The 26,980-nt window shown below is 40.7% G+C and overlaps 1 protein-coding gene across 1 annotated transcript; it reads right to left on the bottom strand.

Moving 5' to 3' along the window:
- Window positions 1-20,567: 20,567 nt before the first annotated feature.
- Window positions 20,568-25,760, bottom strand: LOC140824185 (uncharacterized). The gene is made up of 6 exons (XM_073185781.1): window positions 25,227-25,760; window positions 22,689-23,157; window positions 22,014-22,414; window positions 21,411-21,572; window positions 20,853-21,320; window positions 20,568-20,756 (listed from the first exon to the last, which is right to left on the bottom strand). Exons 1-6 carry the CDS (start codon window positions 25,758-25,760, stop codon window positions 20,568-20,570), a joined length of 2,223 nt encoding a protein of 740 aa, XP_073041882.1.
- Between the last annotated feature and the right edge of the window lie 1,220 nt (window positions 25,761-26,980).

Below are 26,980 nucleotides of genomic sequence, written 5' to 3'. Positions count from 1 at the left end.
AATACGGCTCAACATGAAATGCAACGTGCAGTAATAAACGTGACATAATAGCATGCATCATATGACATATATCAATGCACCACATAATCATGCAACACATATATGAATGTATACTCAACCAGGATATCTCGGATAGTACTTTCGTACCTCTATCACAGCAATCCTAATCCACTGGAACAACCAGACAACAGGTCTAATCCAAGCCTATTCATCAAGTGAAAACCATCACTAAACTTATCTACCAGACTTAACTAGATAATCCTGAGATAAATACTGATAAAATTCCAAACCTTCGTCCGTCGCTAGCCCGCTGATGCCGCTAGCTCCCAACTAGAGCACAGCTCTGCTACAAGACCAGCAGCTCCCCGCTAGTGCCCAAATCTCGGAACAAGACTAGAACCTGTCAGAAACGACTGAAATGCTATGGAATTCTCTGAATTGGCGAGTCAAAATGAGGAAATCCGACCACTATTTATAGGCCATGTTCGGATCCTCCGAACACCACTTCGGAACGTCCGAACGCTACGTGTCCACTGGCTCTTGACAGCTCATGATCGGATCCTCCGATCATACACTTCGGACCGTCCGAACATGCACGTGTCCAGCTGCTCTTGACACCTCATGATCGGATCCACCGAACCCACTTCGGACCTTCCGAACTCCCACGTGTCGATCAACTCTTGACACCTAATGATCGGATCCACCGAACTCACTTCGGACCTTCCGAACTCTTCGGTGCTTCCGAACCATCTTCGGACCTTCCGATCATGACTCGGTCAAAATTACAGAGCAGTGATCCAGTGAAGATTGAGGCAGTTCAGAAGTGGCCTATTCCTACTACTGTTTCAGAGGTACGCAGTTTTCTTGGTTTGGCGTGTTATTATCGTCGCTTTATTTCAGATTTCTCCAAGATTGCCTTGCCATTGACCAATTTGACGAGGAAGACTGTGAAGTTCGAGTGGTCCATTGATTGCCAGAGTTCATTTCAAGAGTTGAAGGACAGGTTGACGACAGCTCCTGTTCTTTCATTGCCCCGTGGTTCCGAGGATTTTGTTGTCTATACCGATGCGTCAAAGAAGGGTCTCGATGCAGTGTTGATGCAGCGAGGTAAGGTTATCGCTTATGCTTCTCGCCAGTTGAAAGACTATGAGAAGAATTATCCGACGCATGATTTAGAGCTGGCAGCTGTGGTTTTCGCCTTGAAGATTTGGAGACATTATTTGTATGGTGAAAAGTGTGAGATCTTCACAGACCACAAGAGTTTGAAGTATTTGTTTTCCCAGAAAGAGCTCAACATGCGGCAGAGGAGGTGGTTAGAGCTTGTCAAAGACTATGATGTGACGATCAGTTACCACCCAGGGAAGGCGAATGTTGTGGCAGGCGCTTTGAGTCGTAAGTCGAGTTCTTCCTTGAGTTCGATGGTTCAGAGACCTTTGTTGATGGATTTGCAGAGAGAGGAGATTTCTTTGGTAGTTTCGGGGACCATTGCTCGCTTTTCAGCGTTGGTCATTCGGGCTACATTGACGGACAGTATCCGTAGAGAGCAGGCGACCGATTTGCAGTTGTTAGAGTTGAGAACTAGAGCAGAGGAGAGGGGTAATTCAGAGTTTGGGGTGAATGGTGATGGTTTGGTGACTTTCAGAGGCCGTATTTGTGTTCCTGTTGGTGACGACATTCGGCGAGACGTCTTGACAGAGGCTCATACCGCGCCATATTCGATACATCTAGGCAGCATCAAGATGTATCAGGATCTTCGTCGACTCTACTGGTGGCCAGGTATGAAGAAAGATATTGCTATGTTTATTTCTCAGTGCCTAACTTGTCAGCAGGTAAAGATTGAGCACCAGAGACCTGCTGGGACATTGCTATCTTTGCCGATTCCACAGTGGAAGTGGGAGCATATTACGATGGATTTCGTGACTGGTCTTCCCAGGACACAGAAAGGTTATAATTCCATTTGGGTTATCGTTGATCGATTGACCAAGTCAGCGCACTTTCTTCCAGTCAAGACGACATATTCCATGAACCAGTAGGCCGAGGATTATATAGCAGAGATTGTTAGACTTCACGGTGTCCCTGTGTCGATTGTGTCTGATCGTGACCCTAGATTTACCTTAGAGTTTTGGAAGAGTTTGCACAGAGCTATGGGTTCACGGTTAGCTTTCAGTACATCTTATCACCCTCAGAGTGACGGTCAGTCAGAGAGAGTCATTCAGATTCTTGAGGATATGCTCGGAGATTGTACTATTGATTATTCTGGTAGCTGGGATTCCAAATTGCCTCTTGTGGAGTTCACGTACAACAATAGCTACTAAGCGACGATTGGGATGGCACCGTATGAAGCTCTTTATGGCAGGAAGTGTAGATCTCCCTTGTTTTGGGATGAGGTTGGTGAGAGGAAGATGTTGGGACCAGAGTTGGTCCAACAGACAGCCGATGTTGTTGCTGTTATCTGTGAGAGGATGAAGACTGCGCAATCGAGACAGAAGAGCTATGCAGATGTTCGTCGTAGACCTTTGCAGTTTGAGGTTGGCGATCACGTGTTTCTGAAGATAGCACCTCTCAAAGGTGTGATGCGGTTTGGCAGGAAGGGTAAGTTGAGTCCGAGATTTATTGGCCCCTTTGAGATCTTAGATAGAGTTGGTGATCGAGCCTACAGGTTAGCCCTACTGCCAGATCTTGACAGAGTCCATAATATTTTTCACGTATCGATGCTCAGAAAGTATATTGCGAATCATTCCCATGTTCTTCGCCACGATCCATTGGACTTGACGCCGAATTTGACGTACCAAGAGATTCCGGTTCAGATTCTGGACCGCAAAGTCAGAGTTTTGAGGAACCATTTGATCAAAGAGGCTACGTGGGAACCGGAGGATGAGATGAGAGAGAAGTATCCTGAGTTGTTCATGCAGTGACGTCAATTTCGAGGACGAAATTCCTCTAAGGAGGGGAGATTGTAATAGCCGATCCCGGTGTACGGTACGGTTTAAGTTTTTGTATGTTTATTTGGGTTATTTGATTTAGATGTTTAGAGTTGTGTTTTGGGTTATAGTGTAGTGACCCGTTCCAGAATCACCTACTAATCAAAAACTAAGCATGCAATTAACCTAATTAATTATAATCAGAGATAACAGCGGAAAGCGGAAATATGGCCAACAACAATAGTTATACAACCCAATCGAAATCGAAGTCTAGACTAACTCAAAATGAAATATCCAGTACAACCATATCGAATCAAATGGAAAACACTGAAAACTAAACCAACTAGCTACTCAACGTCCTCCTCCTGATCCTCCTGAGCCATCCAACCTGAGGCCTGCCCCGTGGGAATGGGGTGTCCAAGAATAAACAAAACCGAGGACGTGAGCGATAAGAACGCCCAGTACAAAAGTATAAGTATACAAACCTATATGAAATGCACATGCTATGATATGATACCAGGGTAGTCAAGAAACAGGAATCACAAAGGATCTCAAAATGCTCAATCTAGAGGCGCCAAGTGGATAGTGCCGCGCAGTCCAACCTCTGGGTCACTGCATCCACTACAAGACAGACGTGGACCTAAAATGTCCCGGACCACCGAAGCCCTCCCGACCCGTCGGCCACTGTGTACTCTCGGTGTCCATGCGTCCACAAGATAGGGCTGAGCGGCCCCAAGATATAGCTTATCTCGAAAGAGATACAGCTCAACAGTAAAGGCTATCTCGAAGGAGATACGGCTCAACATGATATGCAATATGCATCATAACTCGTGACATAATAGCATGCATCATATGACATATAACAATGCAGCAAATACTCATGCAACACATATATGAATGTATACTCAACCAGGATATCTCGGATAGTACTTTCGTACCTCTATCACAGCAAGCCTAGCCTTACGCAACACCGCTAATCAGGTCTAGCACAAGCCTACGCATCAAAAGCATACTCAATCAATACTACCATGCTCGACTAGCAAAACCAGTACTCCCTAGTACTACCAAAGGTTTAGGGTTTACCTTCGTCCTTCGACAGCCCTTTGATGTCGATTGCCTTGAAACTCAGGCGCCGCTACGCTACTACTCCTGACAGCTCTTGGCTATCGCTCGACCAACAACTAACCCTAGAAACCTTCCAAATCCTCTCAACTATGAGGCAAAATCATGAATTGGCAAGTCACAAATGAGAAATCCGAGCACTATTATAGGCCATGTTCGGATCCTCCGAACAACACTTCGGAACGTCCGAACACTACGTGTCCAATGGCTCTTGACAGCTCATGATCGGATCCTCCGATCATACACTTCGGACCGTCCGAACATGCATGGAAAATGACGTGTCGATCAACACTTGACACCTATGATCGGATTCACCGAACTACACTTCGGATCGTCCGAACTCTTCGGTGCTTCCGAACCCTCTTCGGTCCGTCCGATCATGACCATAGCCAAAATTACACCTTAAACCTCTTAATCACCATTACTCCGTTAATTACTCAATTTGGAATTCGGGCTACTACATATAGTTTAGTTGGTATTATTGTTTTGTGGCTTGGTTGATATTGTTAGTTGTTGGTGGTTGCGTCGTTTCAGCGTTTCGGTTCGATTGTAGTTGCATTGGTTTGTTTCTTGGTCGAGGCTTCACCGCACCCGCACTCTTGGTAAGGACCGCACCCGCGGTCATAATTGTTGGATTTTGATGGTTTGGCCGTGAGAGCACCGCACCCGCGGTGATGTTAGTGCCGCACCCGCGGTGTAGACCGCACCCGCGGTCGTCGAGTTCAGGGTACTGTTTGGAATGCCGAGAGCATAGCGCACCCGCGGTCATGCATTATTGAGGTATGGGCGAGATTTTAAGTACCTTTTGGATGAGTTGACTTCATTTCCCTTCTTATTTCCCCTTCAAACTCGATTTTTCTCTCTTCAAGCAAGGGTTTTCTCCATTTCTTTCACTTCCCATCTTTGATTCTTGGATCTAGTTCGATTTTCGAGTTGAGATCGAGGTTCTTGGTTGCTCTAGGAAGCTAAGGTAAGCTTTTGGTTGTGTTATCTCTTGGTTTTGGAGAAGAGATGTTTTAGGTGTGATGTTTATGTTGGTTTTATGGATTATTGGCATAAGTTCTTGGTTATTGAGTTGATGTTGGTATTATTTATGGATTATTGTTGTAGGTGGTGTACCAAGAGTTAGATTCAAGGTGTTATTGTGGTTTGTAAGTGGAATTTCATCCCTTTGCTCACATGATTATATATGTATGGTGTTCTAATGATTTCAAAGTGTTATTCCCTTTATTTGATTCATAGTTATGTATTGATTCACTTGTATATTTATTGGAGACATTGTATGTCTCAATTGTATTGAAAAGGGAATACAAAGAGTATAGTCTTCAAAGTTATTGATTAAATGCCAAGAGAGAGTTTCAAATGTTTTATTGGATTGATAGATACATAGTCAGAGATTGCATGCAATTAGTTGATCAACGCCCATAGGCTTATATCCATCAGAGTTATCGGTTTATATCGATTTGGGATACGAGCACCACAGACAGAGATACTATTGATATCAATCCAACCAGAGTAAAGAGAAATACCATCTTATTGCTATGTTATTGCTACAGTATTCATATTTCAGAGTTGATGGTATTTATGATTTCAAATCTATGTTTTACAGAATATGATATGTTCATTGCTATGTAAGAGTTCCACTTGCTGAGTTTTATACTCATTTCAGTTATTTTCATGTGATGCAGATAAGAGTGACGGACCGGGACGTTGACTGTGGACACGGGGTCATATGCATGCCATGTTGGAAGGAAGATTTTTGGACATGATCATAGAAATGATGTTTTGTATTTTGTTATATCATTTGAATGATCATGTATTTATTTTGATGTAAAGGTTTTAATGAAATGTATTTTGAAACTCCTTCCATTTGCAAGAAAATTTTAAATTCCGCTGTATTTTAATTGTAACGGGTTAGGGTGTCACAAAATCAACCAAGTTAGTCAAATTCCAGTCGCTGAATCAATCAGCGAAGTAGGCCACTTGGGAGGTTGAAGCAGATTTGAGAAGCAGCTACCCGGAGTTGTTTGGTAAAATTTAATTTGGAGGACGAAATTTATTTAATTGGAGGAGGAATTGTAGAGCCGAAAATTAGTACATGTAAACTCATGCATTTATTAAATTGTTAAATTACTTATTTATTTTTTGAAACGATTTTTAACGATGCATGATTTATGATTTGCATTATTTTAATTTATTACGTGTTTATTTGATGCATGTTAAAACGTTGAAAAGAGACAGGTTATGATTTAAGCGATTTATGAATAATATGGTATTTTAATTCAAGTCAATAAAATTGATATTTTAAGTGATTTAAGAAAAATTTTAGTATTTTAAAGCCTAATTTAATTAATTTGATGATGTTAAGATTTTAAGTTTTTCAAAATACTACTTTGAGTAGTGGTGATTTAAACCTTGAAAATTTGACACATGTGGTATTTTATTTAAAATATGGGAGATTAGTATTTTTATTTAGAATGTTAATTGTTTATTAGTATTTTTATTAAAACTAATTAACCCCTAATTATCTCCCTAATCAACACAGACACACACACACATACTCTACACACACACACGCACTCGGCAGCACTCACTCACACACTTGGCATTCTTTGTTTTGATAACAAGCTAGGGTTCTTGAGCTCTAGCAGCAGCCACCCCTTTCCCTTGCAAATTTCTTGAGATTTAGGCCCATTTTTCGAGAAAGAATCATGTAGCAAGCGCCTCTCGGTCATCTCCCGTAATCTATCGCGTCAATATTATTCATTATCTTCGTACGTTCTAACGAAAATACATGTATATTCTTTTATTTTTTGCATCGAACTTGTCGTAGTAAGTATTTTGATGCTTATTGTGTGTAAAAATCGGTTATGTTATGCAAAGTTTGAGCAAAAATGGTTGAAACAATTTTGAAAAAGTTTTATTTATCTCTAAAACTGAATCTGCTGCAATTTTCGAATCCTTCGAATTTTCGATCGGTTTTCAGGAAAAACTTTCAACACGTAAAACGTAGTACTTTTTGATATATTCGATTTGACAGTAAATTAATTAATTTTCGGACAAGAAACGAGTGAGTTAAGATCATTCTCGCGCGACTGCTAAAACTGTGATGTTATAAGATATGTTCTTCATGTTTCTTGAGTTTTATTGGTTGCAGGGTTTGTTGGGAATTGCCGGGTGATCATTACTATGTTTAGGTATGTCATGGGTTGTGGTAAGACGCTAATCGGCGTTTTGTTTTTAGTCGGTATGGGTTCGGTTGCATTAGGAGTCATAGGGAAGCGAATGGGTAGAAGATGACATTTTCCAGGGTAGCGCAGCGGCGCTAGTTGGTAGCGCCTAGGCGCTTGACCAAGTATTGCAGTGCTACACCTCAGCGCCTAGGCGCTGGTTCAGGGGTCTTCCAGCTTCAAGTTTAGGTGTGGTTAAGTTATGGAATTTTAAGTTGTTATGAGTTTGATTGGTACGTTTGAACTTATGGAATTCCAGCTTCTGTAGATGCTCGATGTAATTCTACAATTGTGTGTTGTGGTGATCGAGGTTGTTAATTTGATCATGTAGTTCTTGTATTGTTGATTGACTTACTTTTTCATCGATTTCTTGCTCCCCGATTCCTTCTTCACGACGGTGTTGCGTTTTGAGGAGATATCATCCCGGATTTCGAGCGTAAATATCCTATCTTGTGCTTTCTTCAACTCATGCTTGGTGATCTCGTGCTGACGCTCCGACTCTAGATGATAAGCAACATAACGTCTAACATCTTCGCATAGTTTCTTTTCTTCTACTCTGGCCTCACGAAGATCTTCCATCATGCATACGTTATTCCCGTCTAGCTGGAAGTTATCTCTCTCGAGTTTATCATTTTTTTCTTTCAGTGTTTTAATTTCTTACTCCTTTTCCTGAAGTTGTTTCTGAAGTTCATTTATAATGCTTTGAAAGTCCATGTTGGTTTCCTATAAAAACATTTTTATAAATAAGATACTCATCAGTTTTTAAATATGCAATAATAGAAGATAATAGAAAGTTTCAAAATAATTTGGTACACATAATATGTTCTCAGTCACAAGTTTACTACAATCCAGATAATTTATTATAATGCTAATCTAGTCGAACATCTCTCCGCCGTTGCTGTCACTGGCGCTGTCTACTCCAGCCACCTCCATCGGTGCTACCTCCTCTTCTTCCATGTTCTCTATCACCAAATGTAGGTAGTTGTTCTGCTCTTGAATCCTCTCCATGGTGCCGTGAAGCTTGGAAATGTACCTTTCTTGTTTGGTGTTCAACTTTTCCTGACGTTGACGAGCCCTAGTAGCACGTCCTCTTTCTATTTCTACTCTCTCTAGCAATTCTCTGTTCAGCGAAGTCAGACGCGTAATGCGAGCTGAATTGGTGGGTACATGAAGAATTTGGCTCTCAGCCAAGTCTAGATGATGAGCAAGTCGATGTACGTCGGTCTCTAGTATGTGCTTGATCTCGCTAAGCTCCTGCTTTTACAGTTTCTCCCTAGTCAGTTGCGCCTTCAAAGTCGCAATCTCCCTAGCTTGATTATCTATGGTAAGCTGTCGCATACGAAGAGAAGCCTGAGCGCGAGTACGTGGAGCAGCCATTTCTAGGATAAAAATGGAAGTAAAGCATCAGAATCGTATCAAAGATAGAAAGGCACAAATAATAGAAACAAAGTGGTCGTGGAAAATTTTTTATACCAAGAATTTAGAAGCAATTGAAGGGATAGATTTTTGAAGTCTATTCAAAATTTAGGAAACAGATGCAAGTTGGACTCAAATTGGGATGTACTAGGCTTTTGCCACGTCAAATTTTGTTTGTCAAAATCCCAGCGGGATTATGAACCTGGCTCTGATACCACTTAAATGTCACGCCCCGAGTTCGAAGCGACGACGACATCCGACATTGTTTAGCAATTACATTGAAAACAATAAATCCTCGTATCAAATCAACCGGTTTTTTTCATAAATAGAATATTGTTTTATAATGACAAAGAATAAAATTTTACATCAGAGTTTACAGAAGCTAAAAAAAATAAAAGAAGTACAATTGTCGATTCCTGGTCTCGAAATCTGATCACCATCCCCAGAATACTTCTTGCTCCTCATTGTTTACTTGCTCTTCGTTTTTATCTGAAATTTGTAAGAGGTGAGTGTTTTGGGAAGCACTGAGCAAGTGGGGGTCGATCGACTCCAAGATACATATAGAACTTAGTTTTCTTAAAACTCGTTTAACAGACTTTCAAAACTTAATATTCTTAACTTATCACGACAGAAACAAATCGAATAAATGAAAGAATTTATCAGATGATTCAAAACAATTCAGAAACAGATCAATCAAACGGACACAACATTGTTACTCATCTCATTTCCATGGTCAAATTGTCCCCAATATGTTAGTCCTCTAAGGGGTGAGGCCAGAACATGGTTTTATACCCACCAATGGGGCCAGAACAGAACATAGTTTTATACACACCAATGGGGGCCAAAACACAACTACAATTCTCGTCCCATTTCAAAGTCGAATCGTAACAGTGCAACCAGAATTCAGAAGTAACAGACAGAACTTTTCAGATTTCAGAGTTTTCTTACAGACATAGCGTAATCAACGAATTTCGAAGCATAGAAGAATCACATAATCGATCGAAATTTTAAATATAACAAACTGACATTTTCGAAAATAAGGACACACATACATGCATGTCATAACTTATATACTCAAGATTTAAAAATACAATTCATATCAAAAACCCACTTACAGTATTTTGAAGATATAGTCCTAATACTTGCTTGATATTTGAACAGACTTCTCCAGAAATTTGGACAACACTTCGATTATTTCGTTGAGTAGAACAAGACTTGATTTTAGGAGCACTTCGACGCAAATCTTTGATAGCATGCACTCCGAAAATTTTCCTCACTTTCTTGCTCTCCTTTGGCCGAAATTTGAGAGGTATTGTGGTGTGATTTTTCTCAACCAAGTGAGTGGTATTTATAGGCAAAAAAAGACCTTCCACCTAGCCCCTTTTGGTCTACCACTTGGAGCCCAAGAAATGAAATAATTGCTCACATAATTGTGGTCAAAGATATGCCAAGCACCAAGACTCATTTCCTGCATCATTAATGTGTCCTGGTCTCCTAGCTCCTCCCTTAGCTCCTTCATGGATTATCTCAAAGGTCATTTCTTGCATACATAATTTGTCTTAACCTTTAGCTCATCCATTAGCTTCTTCCTTGGTTATCTCAAAGGTTGCTTCTTGCACATTTAACTTGTCCAAGCCTTTAGCTCATCTTTTAGATCCCTTTTTGGTCCTATTAGGACAAGCTTGGTTGAGCTGCTTTGAGCTGAAAGATCAAGTCCTTGAGCTGGGGTTTTACTCCTCAAGTGATAACTCTTTGATGGATGCGATTACTTGCAGCTTGGCCTCCCGTTGAGTTAGTCTCCGAGCTTTGAAGCTATTTTCTCGAGTTAAGTTAGCTGAAAATTTAAGTTCGAAGAATGAAAATTGTTGAGCTTGGTTTAGGTTAAATTTCGAATTTCTTACACGATTTGCTTCGGATCGGAAATTCCGGGTTCTCACATCCCTCCCTCCTTATTGAAAGTTTCGTCCTCGAAACTTGGATCAGTTGGAGTTTGTGAACAAATAAGGGTATTGTGAACGCATTTTCTCTTCGAGTTCCCAAGTGGACTCCCTTTCGGTATGATTTGACCATTGCACTTTGACGTATGGAATTGTCCGGTGCCTCAACACTTGGTCTTTTGCGTCCACTATTCGGATAGGGACTTCTTCGTATTTGAGTTCTTCATTGAGATTTCCTTCTATTATCAGTGGTGCCATCTTGAGTACATGACTCGGGTCTGGGACATATTTCCTCAGCTGTGAGATGTGGAAAACATTGTGAATTCTTGACATATCAGGCGGCAACGCTAGACGATACGCTAAGGTTCCCAACTTTTCCAATATCTCGAACGGTCCCACATATCTTGGATGTAACTTTCCGGATTTACTGAATTGTACCACTCCTTTCATTGGCGAGACCTTGACATAAGCTTTTTCACCGATTTCTAATTCCAACGGTCTCCTCTTAAAATCGGCCCAACTCTTTTGTCTATCCTGAGTTGCCTTGAGTCTTTCCTTGATCATGGCTACTTTGTCAACGGTTAATTGAACAAGCTCTGGCCTGGTAACAGCTTTTTCTCCAACTTCGTGCTAGTATAGAGGCGACCTACACTTTCGGCCATACAATGCCTCATATGGAGCCATCTCAATGCTACTATGGTAGCTGTTATTATAAGCAAACTCTATCAAAGGTAACTGATCACTCCAATTCCCATGAAAGTCCAATGCACATGCTCTCAACATGTAAGGCTCGAGATTATTAGTCCTCATTGACGTAATACTCGGAATATATGAGTATGCATGATATATAATGAGGAGTGTTAATTGATATGAGAATAGGAAATACATGGACAAGAGGAGAAAATATTCAAATTAGGACAGAACAGTTGGCACACATGCGCGAAGATAAGTGGCGCATATGCACGACAATTCCAGTAGCATCGGCGCATATGCGCGACATGAAGTGGCGCATATGCGCGACACCTCCAGTAGCTTTGGCGCATATGCGCGAGATGAAGTGGCGCATATGCGCGAGGAGACATTGCCGAGACCAGTAGGTCTCGCGCATATGCGCGGTTGATGTCGCGCATATGCGCGAGACGTGCAGCACAAAGAAAAAGCCAAGTGTCCTTGCCATGCAAATTTAAATGAGTTGTCTTCATTTCCTTGCCATTTCAGAAGCTAAGGACGAGAGAAAAGTCTGAGAAGTCTGAGAAGTCCTTCAAGTCTTCACAGTAAGATTTCTTAAGATTTAACCTTCCGATTTGTGTTCCGTGTTGAGATTCTTGCTCCTCTTGACAAGAGCTATCAAAGGATGTAAGTTTCATTCAATTCCAGCATGTTTTGATATATATATGGTAGGAGAATGAAGAATTGAACTCTATGCTATGTTCTTGAGAGTATTGATATCGTAAAAACACAACCGGAACGAAGAAATGATATCGTACTCAATTGTTATGATTTTTCAGCATGTTTATTGTTGAGTTATGCAGATTTTTGAGAGTATGATGTTCTATGAGGTTGATTATGGATTGTGGAAATTAGATATTGATATATGTTGAATGTTGGATTGATCGATATCGAGAAACTACGCCGTTATGCCGTCAAATTGTGTTTAGATGTACTAGTGATTTGTAGAAGTGTTGAATTGGGTTAGAATTAATAGAAGGTGTATTGATCATTTCCATTTCAGATTCATTGCGCCTCAATTCGACACCGAGACCTCGACATTGATACAGGTTTAACAACGCAAGGTATACTTCATGTTTTGTTTGGGGAGATACAACTCAAATGAGATTCAATTTGAGTTTCCCAACCAAAATCACATACTAGAATTGTTACTTATCTTGTAATATGATTTTGATTTGGTTATAGACTTGTATTCATATCTTATGAAATGATCATGCTTTGTTTATAGATTGATATTCATTGCATTTAAGATAGGAGAGTCTTTGACAGCCATTGTCAAATATCTAGATGTTCGGTGTTATCGCAGCTTAGGAGCAGCTCTTACTCCTATTGTAGACGTCGATACAGCTCAGACCGAAGTCTAGGAATAAGAAGTACAGTCACCCCGATTGGGAGGGTAGGTGACAGCCATTGACGTCTTATTCACACCGAGATCCCTAGAGTTATAGTTGAGTCATGTCAAGACATGATTTGATTTGAATTGCATGTATATATTATGTTGGTTTCATAGAATATGGAATCTATTGTAGTTCTTTAATTCATGATAGCATGTTTCATGATTTAGATTGTTTATATGCATGTATACATGTTTATACTGGGATTTGTTCTCACCGAAGTTTTCGGCTGTTGTTATGTCTGTATGTGTGCATAACAACAGGTGGGGCAGGATCTGTGTCACGCAGAGGATGAGAGATGGATATAGCGTGGTGATCACGGGCATAGCAGAGGAACTAGTAGTTTGTACTTTTGACATGTACTGTATTTAAATACTGGTTTGTTGAACATGGATGGAGACAAGAAACGTGTGTATCTTATGTTTGTACATTATGTTGTTGAATAACATAGAAACCTCTTGTTTTAGCTTTCGTTTTAGTTAATGTTAAAAGCAAAATTTTGACCCATTTTTTTTAATAAAGATCCATTTAATCCCAAAGAAAAGAATTAGAACCCGGGTCCCCACAACAGGTGGTATCAGAGCAGTAGGTTCTGTAGACTGAGATAGAATAGAAGGAGCGGGGTAGATCGAGTCTTCTCCCTTGCTTTTGATGTGCTAGCATGATTTATTGCTTTCCCTATTACATGTTGTTGTGTTATCTGAATTGATTTACAGCATGTATTCGCCAAGACTGAATCAGAACAAATTCTGGATCAGTGGTAAATGATCAGAGGAGGACTGAGACAGCTTGTATAGACTGTATACTAATCTGTCTGAATAGCAGATACATGCCTCCTAGAAGAGCAGCCGTGCCCTTACGACCACTAGCACCAGAACAGGGTAGCACATCCGGAGATCCGATGGATGTGACTGCGACTCCTATGGAGACTCTATTAAAACGATTCCAGTCCTTTCGACCGCCAACTCTAAAAGGTACAGAAAATGCAATCGAATGTGAAAGCTGGCTTGAGGATGTCGAGATGTTATTCGAGTCTCTAGAATATAGTGATGAGAAACGAGTGAAACTCATTGGCCATCAACTGCAAGACGTGGCTAAGTATTGGTGGTTGAATATTAAGAGAGCACTAGAACAGCGTGACACCGAGATTACAGGGAAAGTGTTCAAGACAGAGTTTTATTAGCGATTCTTTCCTGTATCCTACCGTAAAGATAAAGGCGCTGAGTTTGCAAACCTGAGGCAAGGGCAATTGAACATTGAAGAGTATGTTGCTAAATTTTCTTCTTTTCTTCGCTTTGAACCACACGTTTCAGGTAATGATGAGGCCGTAGCTGATCAGTTTATAAATGACCTGAATCCAGATATCTTTACGCTGGTGAATACGGGGAGACCCAACAACTTCGCGGATGCATTGAATCGTGCCAAAGGAGCTGAAGCAGGGTTGCTGAGACAACGGAGTGTTCCGTATGTTGCCCCGAGTCCAAGACCGCCACTACCTCCAGTACAACCTCCCCCTAGATTCGATAGCGGTGGTAGTAGCAGTGGGCGAAAAGATCAACTAAAAGCGAATGGCAAACAGTTTAAGAGGACATGGAGCAGTTCGTCAAGCTCCAGCGGGTCTAGACAGAGAGGTCCTGGCCAGAGTGCTGATTCTACAGGTGTATATTGCAGCACTTGTGGAGGCCGACATACCACAGATCACTGTCAGGGAGTAGTGGGCAGATGTAACATATGTAAACAACAGGGGCATTTTGCCAAGGTCTGTCCACAGAGGAGTGTACAGATATTTCCGGGTGTAGGGTCATCAGCGTCCGTGACTCAGCCTGAGAGGCAAGCTTCGTCTGTCCATTCCTTTCAGCCGCCACCTACACAGATCCAGCCTCGAGCCAGAGGTGGTCAGACCGGGAGTCAGCAGACCCGACAACAGGCTCAGGTGTTTGCATTGACAGAGGAGCAAGCACAAGATGCACCAGACGATGTCATTGCAGGTAACTGTTTTCTTTGCGGTTATCCTGCTTATATATTGATAGATACAGGTGCATCGCATACATTCATTTCAGAACGATTTGCATTATTGCATTCTTTGCCTGTTGAGTCATTGTTGGATGTCGTATCGATTACTTCTCAGTTAGGAAGTGGATTGATATCGGTGACTACGGTTAGAAATTGCATCTTACAATTTGAGGGTCATGATATTGATCTAGATTGTATAGTACTTGGGCTAGCTGATTTTGATTGCATTGTTGGGATTGATATGTTAACAAAGTACAGAGCCACCGTGGATTGTTTCCACAAGATTGTCATATTCAGACCAGAAATGGCAAAAGAGTGGAAATTCTACGGTAAGGGTTCCAGATCTCGGATTCCCTTGATTTCGGCTTTGACTATGAATAAGTTGTTGCAGAAAGGAGCAGATGGGTTCCTTGTGTATGCGGTAGATGTACAGAAATCGAGCCTGGCATTGGCAGACTTGCCAATAGTACGGGAGTTTGCAGATGTGTTTCCAGAGGAGATCCCAGGGTTACCTCCAGTGCGAGAGGTAGATTTCAGCATAGATCTTGTGCCAGGTACTGTTCCTATATCTCGAGCTCCGTATAGGATGGCGCCTGTTGAACTGAAAGAACTGAAAGAACAGTTGGAAGATCTTCTAGCCAAAGGATATATCCGACCTAGTGTATCTCCTTGGGGTGCTCCGGTACTTTTTGTGCGGAAGAAAGATGGGTCGATGCGGTTGTGTATCGATTACAGGCAATTGAATAAGGCAACGATAAAGAATAAGTATTCTTTGCCTAGAATTGATGATTTATTTGATCAGTTGCAGGGATCCTCTGTTTATTCTAAGATTGATTTGCGATACGGATATCATCAGCTCAGAGTTCAAGATGTAGACATACTGAAGACAGCATTTCGAACCCGGTATGGACAATACGAATTTATTTTCATGCCTTTTGGTTTAAAAAATGCTCCAGCGGTATTTATGGGCTTGATGAATCGTGTTTTTCAGAGGTATCTAGATGAGTTTGTTATCGTCTTTATCGATGATATTCTGTTGTATTCTAAGAACAGAAATGAGCATGCAGAACATTTAAGAATAGTGTTGCAGACACTAAGAAATGAGAGACTGTATGCCAAATTATCCAAGTGTGAATTTTGGTTAAATCGGGTTGTCTTCTTGGGTCATATTATATCTGGAGAGGGTATTGCTGTAGATCCGAGTAAAGTGGAAGCTGTGATAAGTTGGCCGAGACCGACTTCTGTGCCGGAGATACGCAGTTTCATGGGTCTAGCAGGATATTATAGACGATTCATCAAAGATATCTCCAGTATTGCAAAGCCGATTACCCAGTTGACACAAAAGAATGTGCCATTTGTGTGGTCCGAGGATTGTGAGTCTAGCTTTGTGGAATTGAAGAAAAAGCTGACCAGTGCTCCAGTACTGACGATACCTTCAGGTACGGGTAATTTCGTTGTATATTGCGATGCTTCTCACCGAGGGTTGGGATGTGTTCCTATGCAGCGAGATCATGTGGTCGCATACGCCTCGAGACAACTGAAGCTACATGAAGTTCGATACCCCATTCATGATCTCGAATTGGCGGCTATTGTATTTGTATTAAAGATCTGGCGTCATTATCTCTATGGCGAGAAATTTGAGAATTACTCCGATCACAAGAGCCTGAAGTATCTATTTTCGCAATCAGAACTGAATATGCGGCAGCGTAGATGGCTTGACCTACTGAAAGATTTTGACTGCGAGATCAAATACTATACAGGGAAGTCAAATGCAGCAGCGGACGCCTTGAGTCGAAAGGTTTGTTCCTTATCCTTATCGACGATAGGTGTTACTAAGTTAGTTGAGAATTGCTGTCTGTCTGGATTAGAATTTGATACAGATAGTAGGCCACTACGACTTGCTACCGTTCATGTTGAACCTGATTTGATTTGGAGGATTAAAGAGGCACAACGAATGGATCAGAATGTGCAGAGATCGATTCAGATGGTCAGATCAGGGCATTTTTCAGAATACCAGGTACGTGATCATGTTTTATACGTGAATAACCGTCTTGTTGTGCCAGATGTTTCAGATTTGAGACATCAGATTCTGTCAGAAGCGCACTGTAGTCGATTTAGCATTCATCCTGGTGGTAGGAAAATGTACAACGATTTGAAGACACAGTTCTGGTGGAAACAGATGAAGTCAGACATCGCAGAATATGTGTCTAAGTGCTTGAATTGCCAACAGGTGAAGGCCGAGAGAAAGAAGCCCGGAGGTTTACTTCAGAGTTTGTCTATTCCTGAATGGAAATGGGATCATATTTCCATGGATTTCGTGACGAAGTTACCTCGATCATCCTGGGGCTGTGATGCGATTTGGGTCGTTATCGACAGATTGACCAAATCAGCTTGTTTCATTCCGTATAGAATGAATTATAGACATGATCACATGGCAGAGATATATGTCAGAGAGGTAGTCAGATTACATGGTGTGCCGAAGTCTATCGTATCAGATAGTGATCCACGATTCACTTCACACTTCTGGCACAGTTTACAGCAGGCTTTAGGTACGACATTACACCTGAGTACTGCTTATCACCCTCAGACAGACGGACAGTCAGAGCGGACTATCCAGACTTTAGAGGATATGTTGAGAGCCGTAGTGCTAGATTTTGGCACTAGTTGGCAAGATTCCCTACCTCTTTGCAAATTATCTTACAATAATAGCTATCAGACGAGCATTGAGATGACACCGTTTGAAGCTTTATATGGTAATAAGTGCAGATCTCCACTGTACTGGGATGACATCTCCGAGGTACCAGAATTAGGACTTGATACGATTCGTGACATTACTGAGAAAGTGAAAATTATTCAGAAAAGAATGAAGACAGCACAGGATAGGCAAGCGAACTACGCCAATATCAGACGTAGACCATTGGTATTTGAACAGGGAGACAGAGTGTTTTTGAAAATTTCTCCTTTCAGAGGCGTCGTCAGATTTGGCAAACGCGGGAAGTTGTCTCCTAGATACATCGGTCCGTATGAGATTCTTGAAAAGATTGGCGATCGAGCATATCGACTTGCTCTTCCTCCTTCTCTATCTGGAATACATGACGTGTTTCATGTATCGATGTTACGTAGATACATGCCAGATATTTCTCATGTCATTCAGCCTGATGAAGCTGAGCTTGATCAGAATTTGAGCTATATTGAACAACCGATACAGATCCTTGATCGGAAAGAGAAGCGGCTCAGGACGAAGACTATTCCACTTGTGAAAGTTCAGTGGAGTCCTCATGGCATCGAGGAAGCGACTTGGGAGACAGAAGCGGATATGAGACCGAGATATCCCGAGTTATTTCGATGATGTAAGTATTTATTCAGTTTTGATTATATATATTATTTGATAGATTAACTTCGATTTCGAGGACGAAATCATTTCTTAGAGGGGGAGAAATGTAAGGCTCGAGATTATTAGTCCTCGTTGACGTAATACTCGGAATATATGAGTATGCATGATATATAATGAGGAGTGTTAATTGAGATGAGAATAGGAAATACATGGACAAGAGGAGAAAATATTCAAATTAGGACAGAACAGTTGGCGCACATGCGCGAAGATAAGTTGCGCATATGCACGACAATTCCAGTAGCATCGGCGCATATGCGCGACATGAAGTGGCGCATATGCGCGACACCTCCAGTAGCTTTGGCGCATATGCGCGAGATGAAGTGGCACATATGCGCGAGGAGACATTGCCGAGACCAGTAGGTCTCGCGCATATGCGCGGTTGATGTCGCGCATATGCGCGAGACGTGCAGCACAAAGAAAAAGCCAAGTGTCCTTGCCATGCAAATTTAAATCAGTTGTCTTCATTTCCTTGCCATTTCAGAAGCTAAGGACGAGAGAAAAGTCTGAGAAGTCTGAGAAGTCTGAGAAGGCTTCACAGTAAGATTTCTTAAGATTTAACCTTCCGATTTGTGTTCCGTGTTGAGATTCTTGCTCCTCTTGACAAGAGCTATCAAAGGATGTAAGTTTCATTCAATTCCAGCATGTTTTGATATATATATGGTAGGAGAATGAAGAATTGAGCTCTATGCTATGTTCTTGAGAGTATTGATATCGTAAAAACACAACCGGAACGAAGAAATGATATCGTACTCAATTGTTATGATTTTTCAGCATGTTTATTGTTGAGTTATGCAGATTTTGAGAGTATGATGTTCTATGAGGTTGATTATGGATTGTGGAAATTAGATATTGATATATGTTGAATGTTGGATTGATCGGTATCGAGAAACTACGCCGTTATGCCGTCAAATTGTGTTTAGATGTACTAGTGATTTGTAGAAGTGTTGAATTGGGTTAGAATTAATAGAAGGTGTATTGATCATTTCCATTTCAGATCCATTGTGCCTCACTTCGACACCGAGACCTCGACATTGATACAGGTTTAACAACGCAAGGTATACTTCATGTTTTGTTTGGGGAGATACAACTCAAATGAGATTCAATTTGAGTTTCCCAACCAAAATCACATACTAGAATTGTTACTTATCTTGTAATATGATTTTGATTTGGTTATAGACTTGTATTCATATATTATGAAATGATCATGCTTTGTTTATAGATTGATATTCATTGCATTTAAGATAGGAGAGTCTTTGACAGCCATTGTCAAATATCTAGATGTTCGGTGTTATCGCAGCTTAGGAGCAGCTCTTACTCCTATTGTAGACGTCGATACAGCTCAGACCGAAGTCTAGGAATAAGAAGTACAGTCACCCCGATTGGGAGGGTAGGTGACAGCCATTGACGTCTTATTCACACCGGGATCCCTAGAGTTATAGTTGAGTCAAGTCAAGACATGATTTGATTTGAATTGCATGTATATATTATGTTGGTTTCATAGAATATGGAATCTATTGTAGTTCTTTAATTCATGATAGCATGTTTCATGATTTAGATTGTTTATATGCATGTCTACATGTTTATACTGGGAGTTGTTCTCACCGAAGTTTTCGGCTGTTGTTATGTCTGTATGTGTGCATAACAACAGGTGGGGCAGGATCTGTGTCACGCAGAGGATGAGAGATGGATATAGCGTGGTGATCACGGGCATAGCAGAGGAACTAGTAGTTTGTACTTTTGACATGTACTGTATTTAAATACTGGTTTGTTGAACATGGATGGAGACAAGAAACGTGTGTATCTTATGTTTGTACATTATGTTGTTGAATAACATAGAAACCTCTTGTTTTAGCTTTCGTTTGAGTTAATGTTAAAAGCAAAATTTTGACAAATTTTTTTAATAAAGATCCATTTAATCCCAAAGAAAAGAATTAGAGCCCGGGTCCCCACACAACATGTCCTCGAGGGTTTAAATTGTCCTCTCGGTTTGGCCATCAGTCTGAGGATGATAGGCTGTTCTGAGAGTGACTTTTGTTCCCATTGCCTTTTGAAAACCCTTCAAGAACCTTGATACAAATCTAGGATCCCTGTCAGATAATATACTTGTTGGAACTCCATGTAGTCTCACTATTTGTCCATATACAAGGTGGCTAACTTATCCAAATTATAATTCATCCGTTCTGTCAAGAAATGGGCAGACTTGGTCAATCGGTCAACAATTACCCAGATTCCATCATGACCTTGCCTTGATCTTGGTAGCCCTAAAACGAAATGCATGGAGATGTTATCCCACTTCCACTCCGGTATTTCCAATGGTTGTAAAAGTCCTCCAGGCCTTTGATGTTCCGCCTTGACTTGTTGACAGACTAAACACTTTGCAACAAAGACAACTATATCTTTCTTCATCCCGTTCACCAGTAATTATTTTTCAAATCCCGGTACATCTTGGTGCTTCCTGGATGTACTGAAAATCTTGATTTATGTGCCTCGACCATTAATTCTTCACGAATTCCATCAATGTCCGGCACATACAACCGTCCTTTCATCCAAAGGATACCATTCTCATCAATTTGAAATTCTGGAACTTTTCCTTCCTGGATCTGTTCATTAATTTTAAGGATGGAGGTGTCTTGACTCTGCTTCAATTTGATGGTATCTCGGAGACCTGGTTGTACTGATAGTTAAGATAAGTTCACCTTCCCTGGGTTCATTCGGCTCAAAGCATCTGCCACCTTATTTGCCTTTCCCAGATCATAATTGATTGACAGGCCATAGTCCTTGAGAAGTTCCATCCACCTTCTTTGCCTCATATTTAATTCCTTTTGAGTGAAAATATACTTGAGGCTCTGGTGATCAATAAACACCTCACATTTTACTCCATAAAGGTAGTGTCTCCATATTTTTAGCGCAAATACTACTGCGGCTAACTCTAGATCATGCGTGGGGTAATTATGCTCATAGGGTTTCAATTGTCGTGACGCATAAGCAATTACATGTCCCTCTTGCATAAGCACACACCCTAATCCTCCCTTTGAAGCGTCACTGTATACAGTGAAATTCTTACCATCCTTGGGAAGAACTAGTACTAGTGTGGATGCGAGTTTCGTCTTCGGAGTTTCAAAACTTCTTTCACATGCTTCATTCCAAATGAATTTTGGATTCTTCTGAGTAAGTTTGGTGAGTGGAATGGCTATCGAAGAAAATCCTTCCACAAATTTTCTATAGTAGCCTGCTAAACCCAGAAAACTCCTTACTTCAGTCATTGTCTTTGGTTGTGGCCAATCCTTGATTGCCTCCACCTTCTTAGGGTCTACTGACACCCCTAATTCAGAAATTACATGACCTAGGAACGCTACACTTTTTAACCAAAATTCACATTTCTTGAATTTGGTGTATAGTTCTTTTTCTCCCAGTGTCTGCAAAGTGAAACGCAGATGTTCTTTGTGTTCTTCTTCACTTGGTGAGTACACAAGGATATCATCTATGAAAACAATCACAAACTTGTCGAGGTATGGTTTGAACACTCGGTTCATCAGGTCCATAAATGCTGCAGGAGCATTTGTTGGGCCAAAAGGCATTACTGTGAATTCGTAATGTCCATACCTTGTCCTGAAAGCAGTTTTAGGGATATCCCCAGTTTTGACTTTCAGCTGGTGATAGCCAGATCTTAGATCGAGTTTTGAGAAAACTTTGGCTCCTTTTAACTGATCAAAAAGATCGTCAATTCTTGGGAGTGGATATTAATTCTTTATGGTTATTTTTTTTAACTCCCGGTAATCAATACACAGCCTCATGCTTCCGTCCTTTTTCTTTACGAAGAGCACTGGTGCTCCCCACGGGGATGCACTAGGGCGAACCTCCTTCTTATCCAGTAATTCCTGAAGTTTCTCCTTTAATTCCTTTAATTCAACTGGAGCCATGCGGTATGGTGCCTTTGAGATTGGTGCAGCACCAGGGACCAAATTGATTTCAAATTCTACTTCTCTATCGGGTATCTCTCCCGGTAATTCCTCGGGGAAAACATCTAAAAATTCTTGAACAATTGGAATATCTTCCAACTTTAGGACTTCTTCCACTTTGACTTCATTGATTACTGACAGATAAATCTCTTCACCTCCTTTTATGGCCTTCCAGGCTTGTGAGGCAGATAGTAGAGATTTTCGTTCATTGGATTTCTCGTGGTATATGACTTCCTCCATAGTTGGAGTCTGAAGTCTGATGTCTTTCCTCTGGCAATCTACTATGGCATGGTTTTTAGCTAACCAGACCATTCCAAGAATGACGTCAAACTCAATCATGTTGAGTTGGATTAGTTCTGCCTCAAAATCCTGTCTACTTATGCAAATTTGACAATTTCGTTACACTTTGCGAGTTTCAATTATTTTACTGGCAGGTGTTGCCACACTTAACGGTTCACTAAGAATATCATGCTCAAGTTTCAGCTTCTTAGCAAATCTTTTTAGACACAAATGAATGTGTGGCACCACAATCAAACAAAGTATATGCAGGCATTTTATTGAGTAAGATGGTACCTGCCACCACTTCGTTGGTATTATCAGCTTCCTCTTGGGTTATTGAATAAACCCGAGAATTTGTCTTGTTTTCATGTTGTTTGTTGGGCCCCGCCCCTTTGTCCTTGTTGTCTGGACAATCCTTAATTCTATGACCCACCTTTCCGCACTTAAAAAAAGCGTATGTCTTCCGATAACATTCTTCAACATGTTTCTGTCGACATGTTTCGCACCACTTTCCTTCGGTCTTACCAGCACTGTTAAAATTTCCTCTTGGAGGTCCACTGGAATTATTTGGCTTCTTAAATTTGGGACCATTTTGAGTAGTTTGGTTGACCAACGGTCCCTTATTCCTATTTTCATCTTCTCGGCGCTTAATATCTGTTTCTGCACTCATTTCCGCGCCCATCAAATCAGCAAAGTTGTCTGGTTTGAACACCGCCAAAGCCGATTGAATCCGGCGGTTGAGTCCTCTCTTAAAACGATGCATCTTCAAGGTTTCATCAGACATAGTTGTTGGAACGTAGGTTCCCAGATCATTAAACCTTGAGGTATTGTAAGGCCCGAGATTTGGATTATCGTAATCTGAAATGATTTGGTGATAATTGATATGATTACAGACAGAACGGATCAGATCGGAGAAGCCGGAAAGAAGTTGGAAATATGTGCGAGGAAAGGACCTCGCGCATATGCGCGACCATGCCGGGCGCATATGCGCGAGGCAGGCAGAGGACCTCGCGCATATGCGCGAGGGTGGCAGAAACTTGTGAAGGACCTCGCGCATATGCGCCAAGCAAGGGCGCGCATATGTGAGAGTCACCGTGAAGTCACGTGCTGAGACATAGTGTCTTGTGTATATGCACCGAAAGAAGTCGCGCATATGCGCGAGACGTGCAGCTAGAAGAGTGAGCCTACAACAAGACGTAAGTTTCATAGAATTCTGATATCATTTCAAATGATGATATTGGAGGAATTATGATTTTATTGATATTATGTGTTCTGGATATACTGATCAGTATATAATTGAAGGCAGATTGATGAACGGACTGTTTATATAATTGTTATGAATTTTCAGAGTTGATTGATTGTGATTAGACCAATTTGATATAAGAATTGTGTTGTTATTGATTATGAGGTATTGGGATTGATATTTGATTTATATTGTATCGCTGGGTATATTGATATTATTCAGAATTGGATCAGATGAGTTGTTGGTTCGTATATACTGATATTGCATCGTCGGTATTGCGAGATTGTACAGAGTTGAGATTATGATCTATTATTGTTACGATTTCGGGTTGTACTTATATTGATTATGAGCCGTGTTATTATATATGTGATGTTGGAAGTGATAGGGTTATTGAGATTGTATTGTTATGACGTCGAAACATCAGTGAATTGATATTGACCAGATTCAGTAGTTATTGAGATTGCATTGTAAGTCGTTGATATGGATCAGGTTATGTTTGATTTGAGTATTGATTAGAACAGATCTTGAGTTGAGTTATACATTGATACATTGTATTCGATATTGTTATTGTCAGATTGACTTGACAGGAAGTGAGTTCGAGACTTCGACAGAGTCAGATCGACAGAACGAAATGAAAGGTATAAATCAATGTTGATTCAGGATTGCACAACTCGAGTTAGATTTGACATGAGTTTCCCAAAATCACATACTGAATGATTATTGTATTGATATTTTCAAGTCCTGATATTGATATGCATAGTCTATTGATCTATAGCAAAACATGAGTTAGAGTTAGGCAGATCCGCCTAGTCTTTGGCAGAATCTCCATGGCAGAACTGCCAAGTAACTGGACTTTTGGATATATATATCGATATATACTGAGGAAAACACCGACACCTATTGCAGATCTTCGATATAGACAACCAAAGTCTGGGACTAAGAACATACCACCGTCTAGCTGGGGTAAAGTAGATGGGAGAATGTTGCGTTCTTATTCATATCGGGATCCCTAGATTAGGAATGAGTCGAGTCCGAGTCTAAGAGTTACAAAATGTTATTTACTGGTTGATACCGATTTATGTTCCTGATTATGGTACATGTTCAGAGTACGATTTACAGTTTGATATTGATTCATGTTTCTGATTATGATACATGTTATGAATATCTGTTTTATGCTGTTATATCTGTTTATATGAAATGCATGCATACTTGGTTTATACTGGGAATATAATTCTCACCGGAGTTATCTGGCTGTTGTCTTGTTTGTATGTGTGCATGACAACAGGTTGGACAGGATCTGGATCAAGAAAAGGATGAGAGATTATAGTTAGCGTGGAGATCCGGGCCCAGAAGCAAAATAGGATTCAGCACTTGATGTATAGCTGTTGAACCTAGTTGAGATAGAGACATGTAGTACATGACTTGTACTTTTATATTGACATGTATATCAGATAGATTATTATTATGTTTCCGCATTTATATTTAAAAGGAAAAAAAATTAGTTCCACTTTTCTTAATTGTTATATTTGACATTAATAATGATTAAGACATGAATTAGCGTCCGGGTCCCCACAGGTATATTCCAGTACTGTCATATCCGGTGTCTGCCTTAAATTTTCGAATTCATTCAGCTTCTGCAGACGAAATTCGGTTGGATAGTATTGTTTCAAAAACTCTCTTTTAAAAATCTGCCAGGTGATATCTTCCACTTCAGCTAGAGCTGGTGACACGGTTTCCCACCATTTTCGTGCTCTGTCTTCAAGAAACGGTGTTACAACCTCTACTCTCAATTCTTCAGGCACTTCAAGTAGGTGTAATTGTGATTCGACATTTTTGAGCCAATTATCACCGACTTCTGGGTTTGGGTTCTCGTCGAAAGTTGGAACTCGATTTCTTCTGAGGGATTCATAATGATATTTAATCCCACGCGGGTGTGGTTCATGAGGTGGTTGGATAGCGTTAGCCAATGGGTTCACGAATCCTTGCAACATCGCTGTTACGATAGTATTTATCGCCATCATATCTTCTTGACTGAGATTTACTCTCGGAGGTGGTGGTGGTGGGTTTTCATCTTGGTTGTTGCCACGATGGTTACGGTTGTTTCGGGGCGGTCTGCCTGCCATTTCCTATAAACATGTATTTTATTAATTTGTTTGCCACAATATTTAATCAAAGAAATAATTTCATTAAATTGTAGAGATTTTCCATACAACCGCTCTTTTCAAAACAATTTATTAATCAAATATTTCTAGATACAATTGAAGCCTATTCTAGAACTCTCTCTCTCTACTCGTCTAATACTTCTATGTCCCATACTGCTTCATTAATTTCTTCTTCCACATGGTTTTCTTCCAGTGTTCCATGAGTTCCTCCATATTGACCATCTCATTCTTTAGATGCTCGATGTAATTCTGCAATTGTGTGTTGTGGTGATCGAGGTTTTTTACTTGATCCTGTAGTTCTTGTATTGTTGATTGACTTACTTTTTCATCGATTTCTTGCTCCCCGATTCCTTCTTCACGACGGTGTTGCGTTTTGAGGAGATATCATCCCGGATTTCGAGCGTAAATATCCTATCTTGTGCTTTCTTCAACTCATGCTTGGTGATCTCGTGCTGACGCTCCGACTCTAGATGATAAGCAGCATAACGTCTAACATCTTCGCATAGTTTCTTTTCTTCTACTCTGGCCTCACGAAGATCTTCCATCATGCATACGTTATTCCCGTCTAGCTGGAAGTTATCTCTCTCGAGTTTATCATTTTTTTCTTTCAGTGTTTTAATTTCTTACTCCTTTTCCTGAAGTTGTTTCTGAAGTTCATTTATAATGCTTTGAAAGTCCATGTTGGTTTCCTATAAAAACATTTTTATAAATAAGATACTCATCAGTTTTTAAATATGCAATAATAGAAGATAATAGAAAGTTTCAAAATAATTTGGTACACATAATATGTTCTCAGTCACAAGTTTACTACAATCCAGATAATTTATTATAATGCTAATCTAGTCGAACATCTCTCCGCCGTTGCTGTCACTGGCGCTGTCTACTCCAGCCACCTCCATCGGTGCTACCTCCTCTTCTTCCATGTTCTCTATCACCAAATGTAGGTAGTTGTTCTGCTCTTGAATCCTCTCCATGGTGCCGTGAAGCTTGGAAATGTACCTTTCTTGTTTGGTGTTCAACTTTTCCTGACGTTGACGAGCCCTAGTAGCACGTCCTCTTTCTATTTCTACTCTCTCTAGCAATTCTCTGTTCAGCGAAGTCAGACGCGTAATGCGAGCTGAATTGGTGGGTACATGAAGAATTTGGCTCTCAGCCAAGTCCAGATGATGAGCAAGTCGATG

Source organism: Primulina eburnea, chromosome 2 (genome assembly GCF_022965805.1).
Source record: "Primulina eburnea isolate SZY01 chromosome 2, ASM2296580v1, whole genome shotgun sequence".
NCBI classification, from domain to species: Eukaryota; Viridiplantae; Streptophyta; class Magnoliopsida; order Lamiales; family Gesneriaceae; genus Primulina; species Primulina eburnea.
This window is presented reverse-complemented; position numbering and strand designations above follow the sequence as displayed.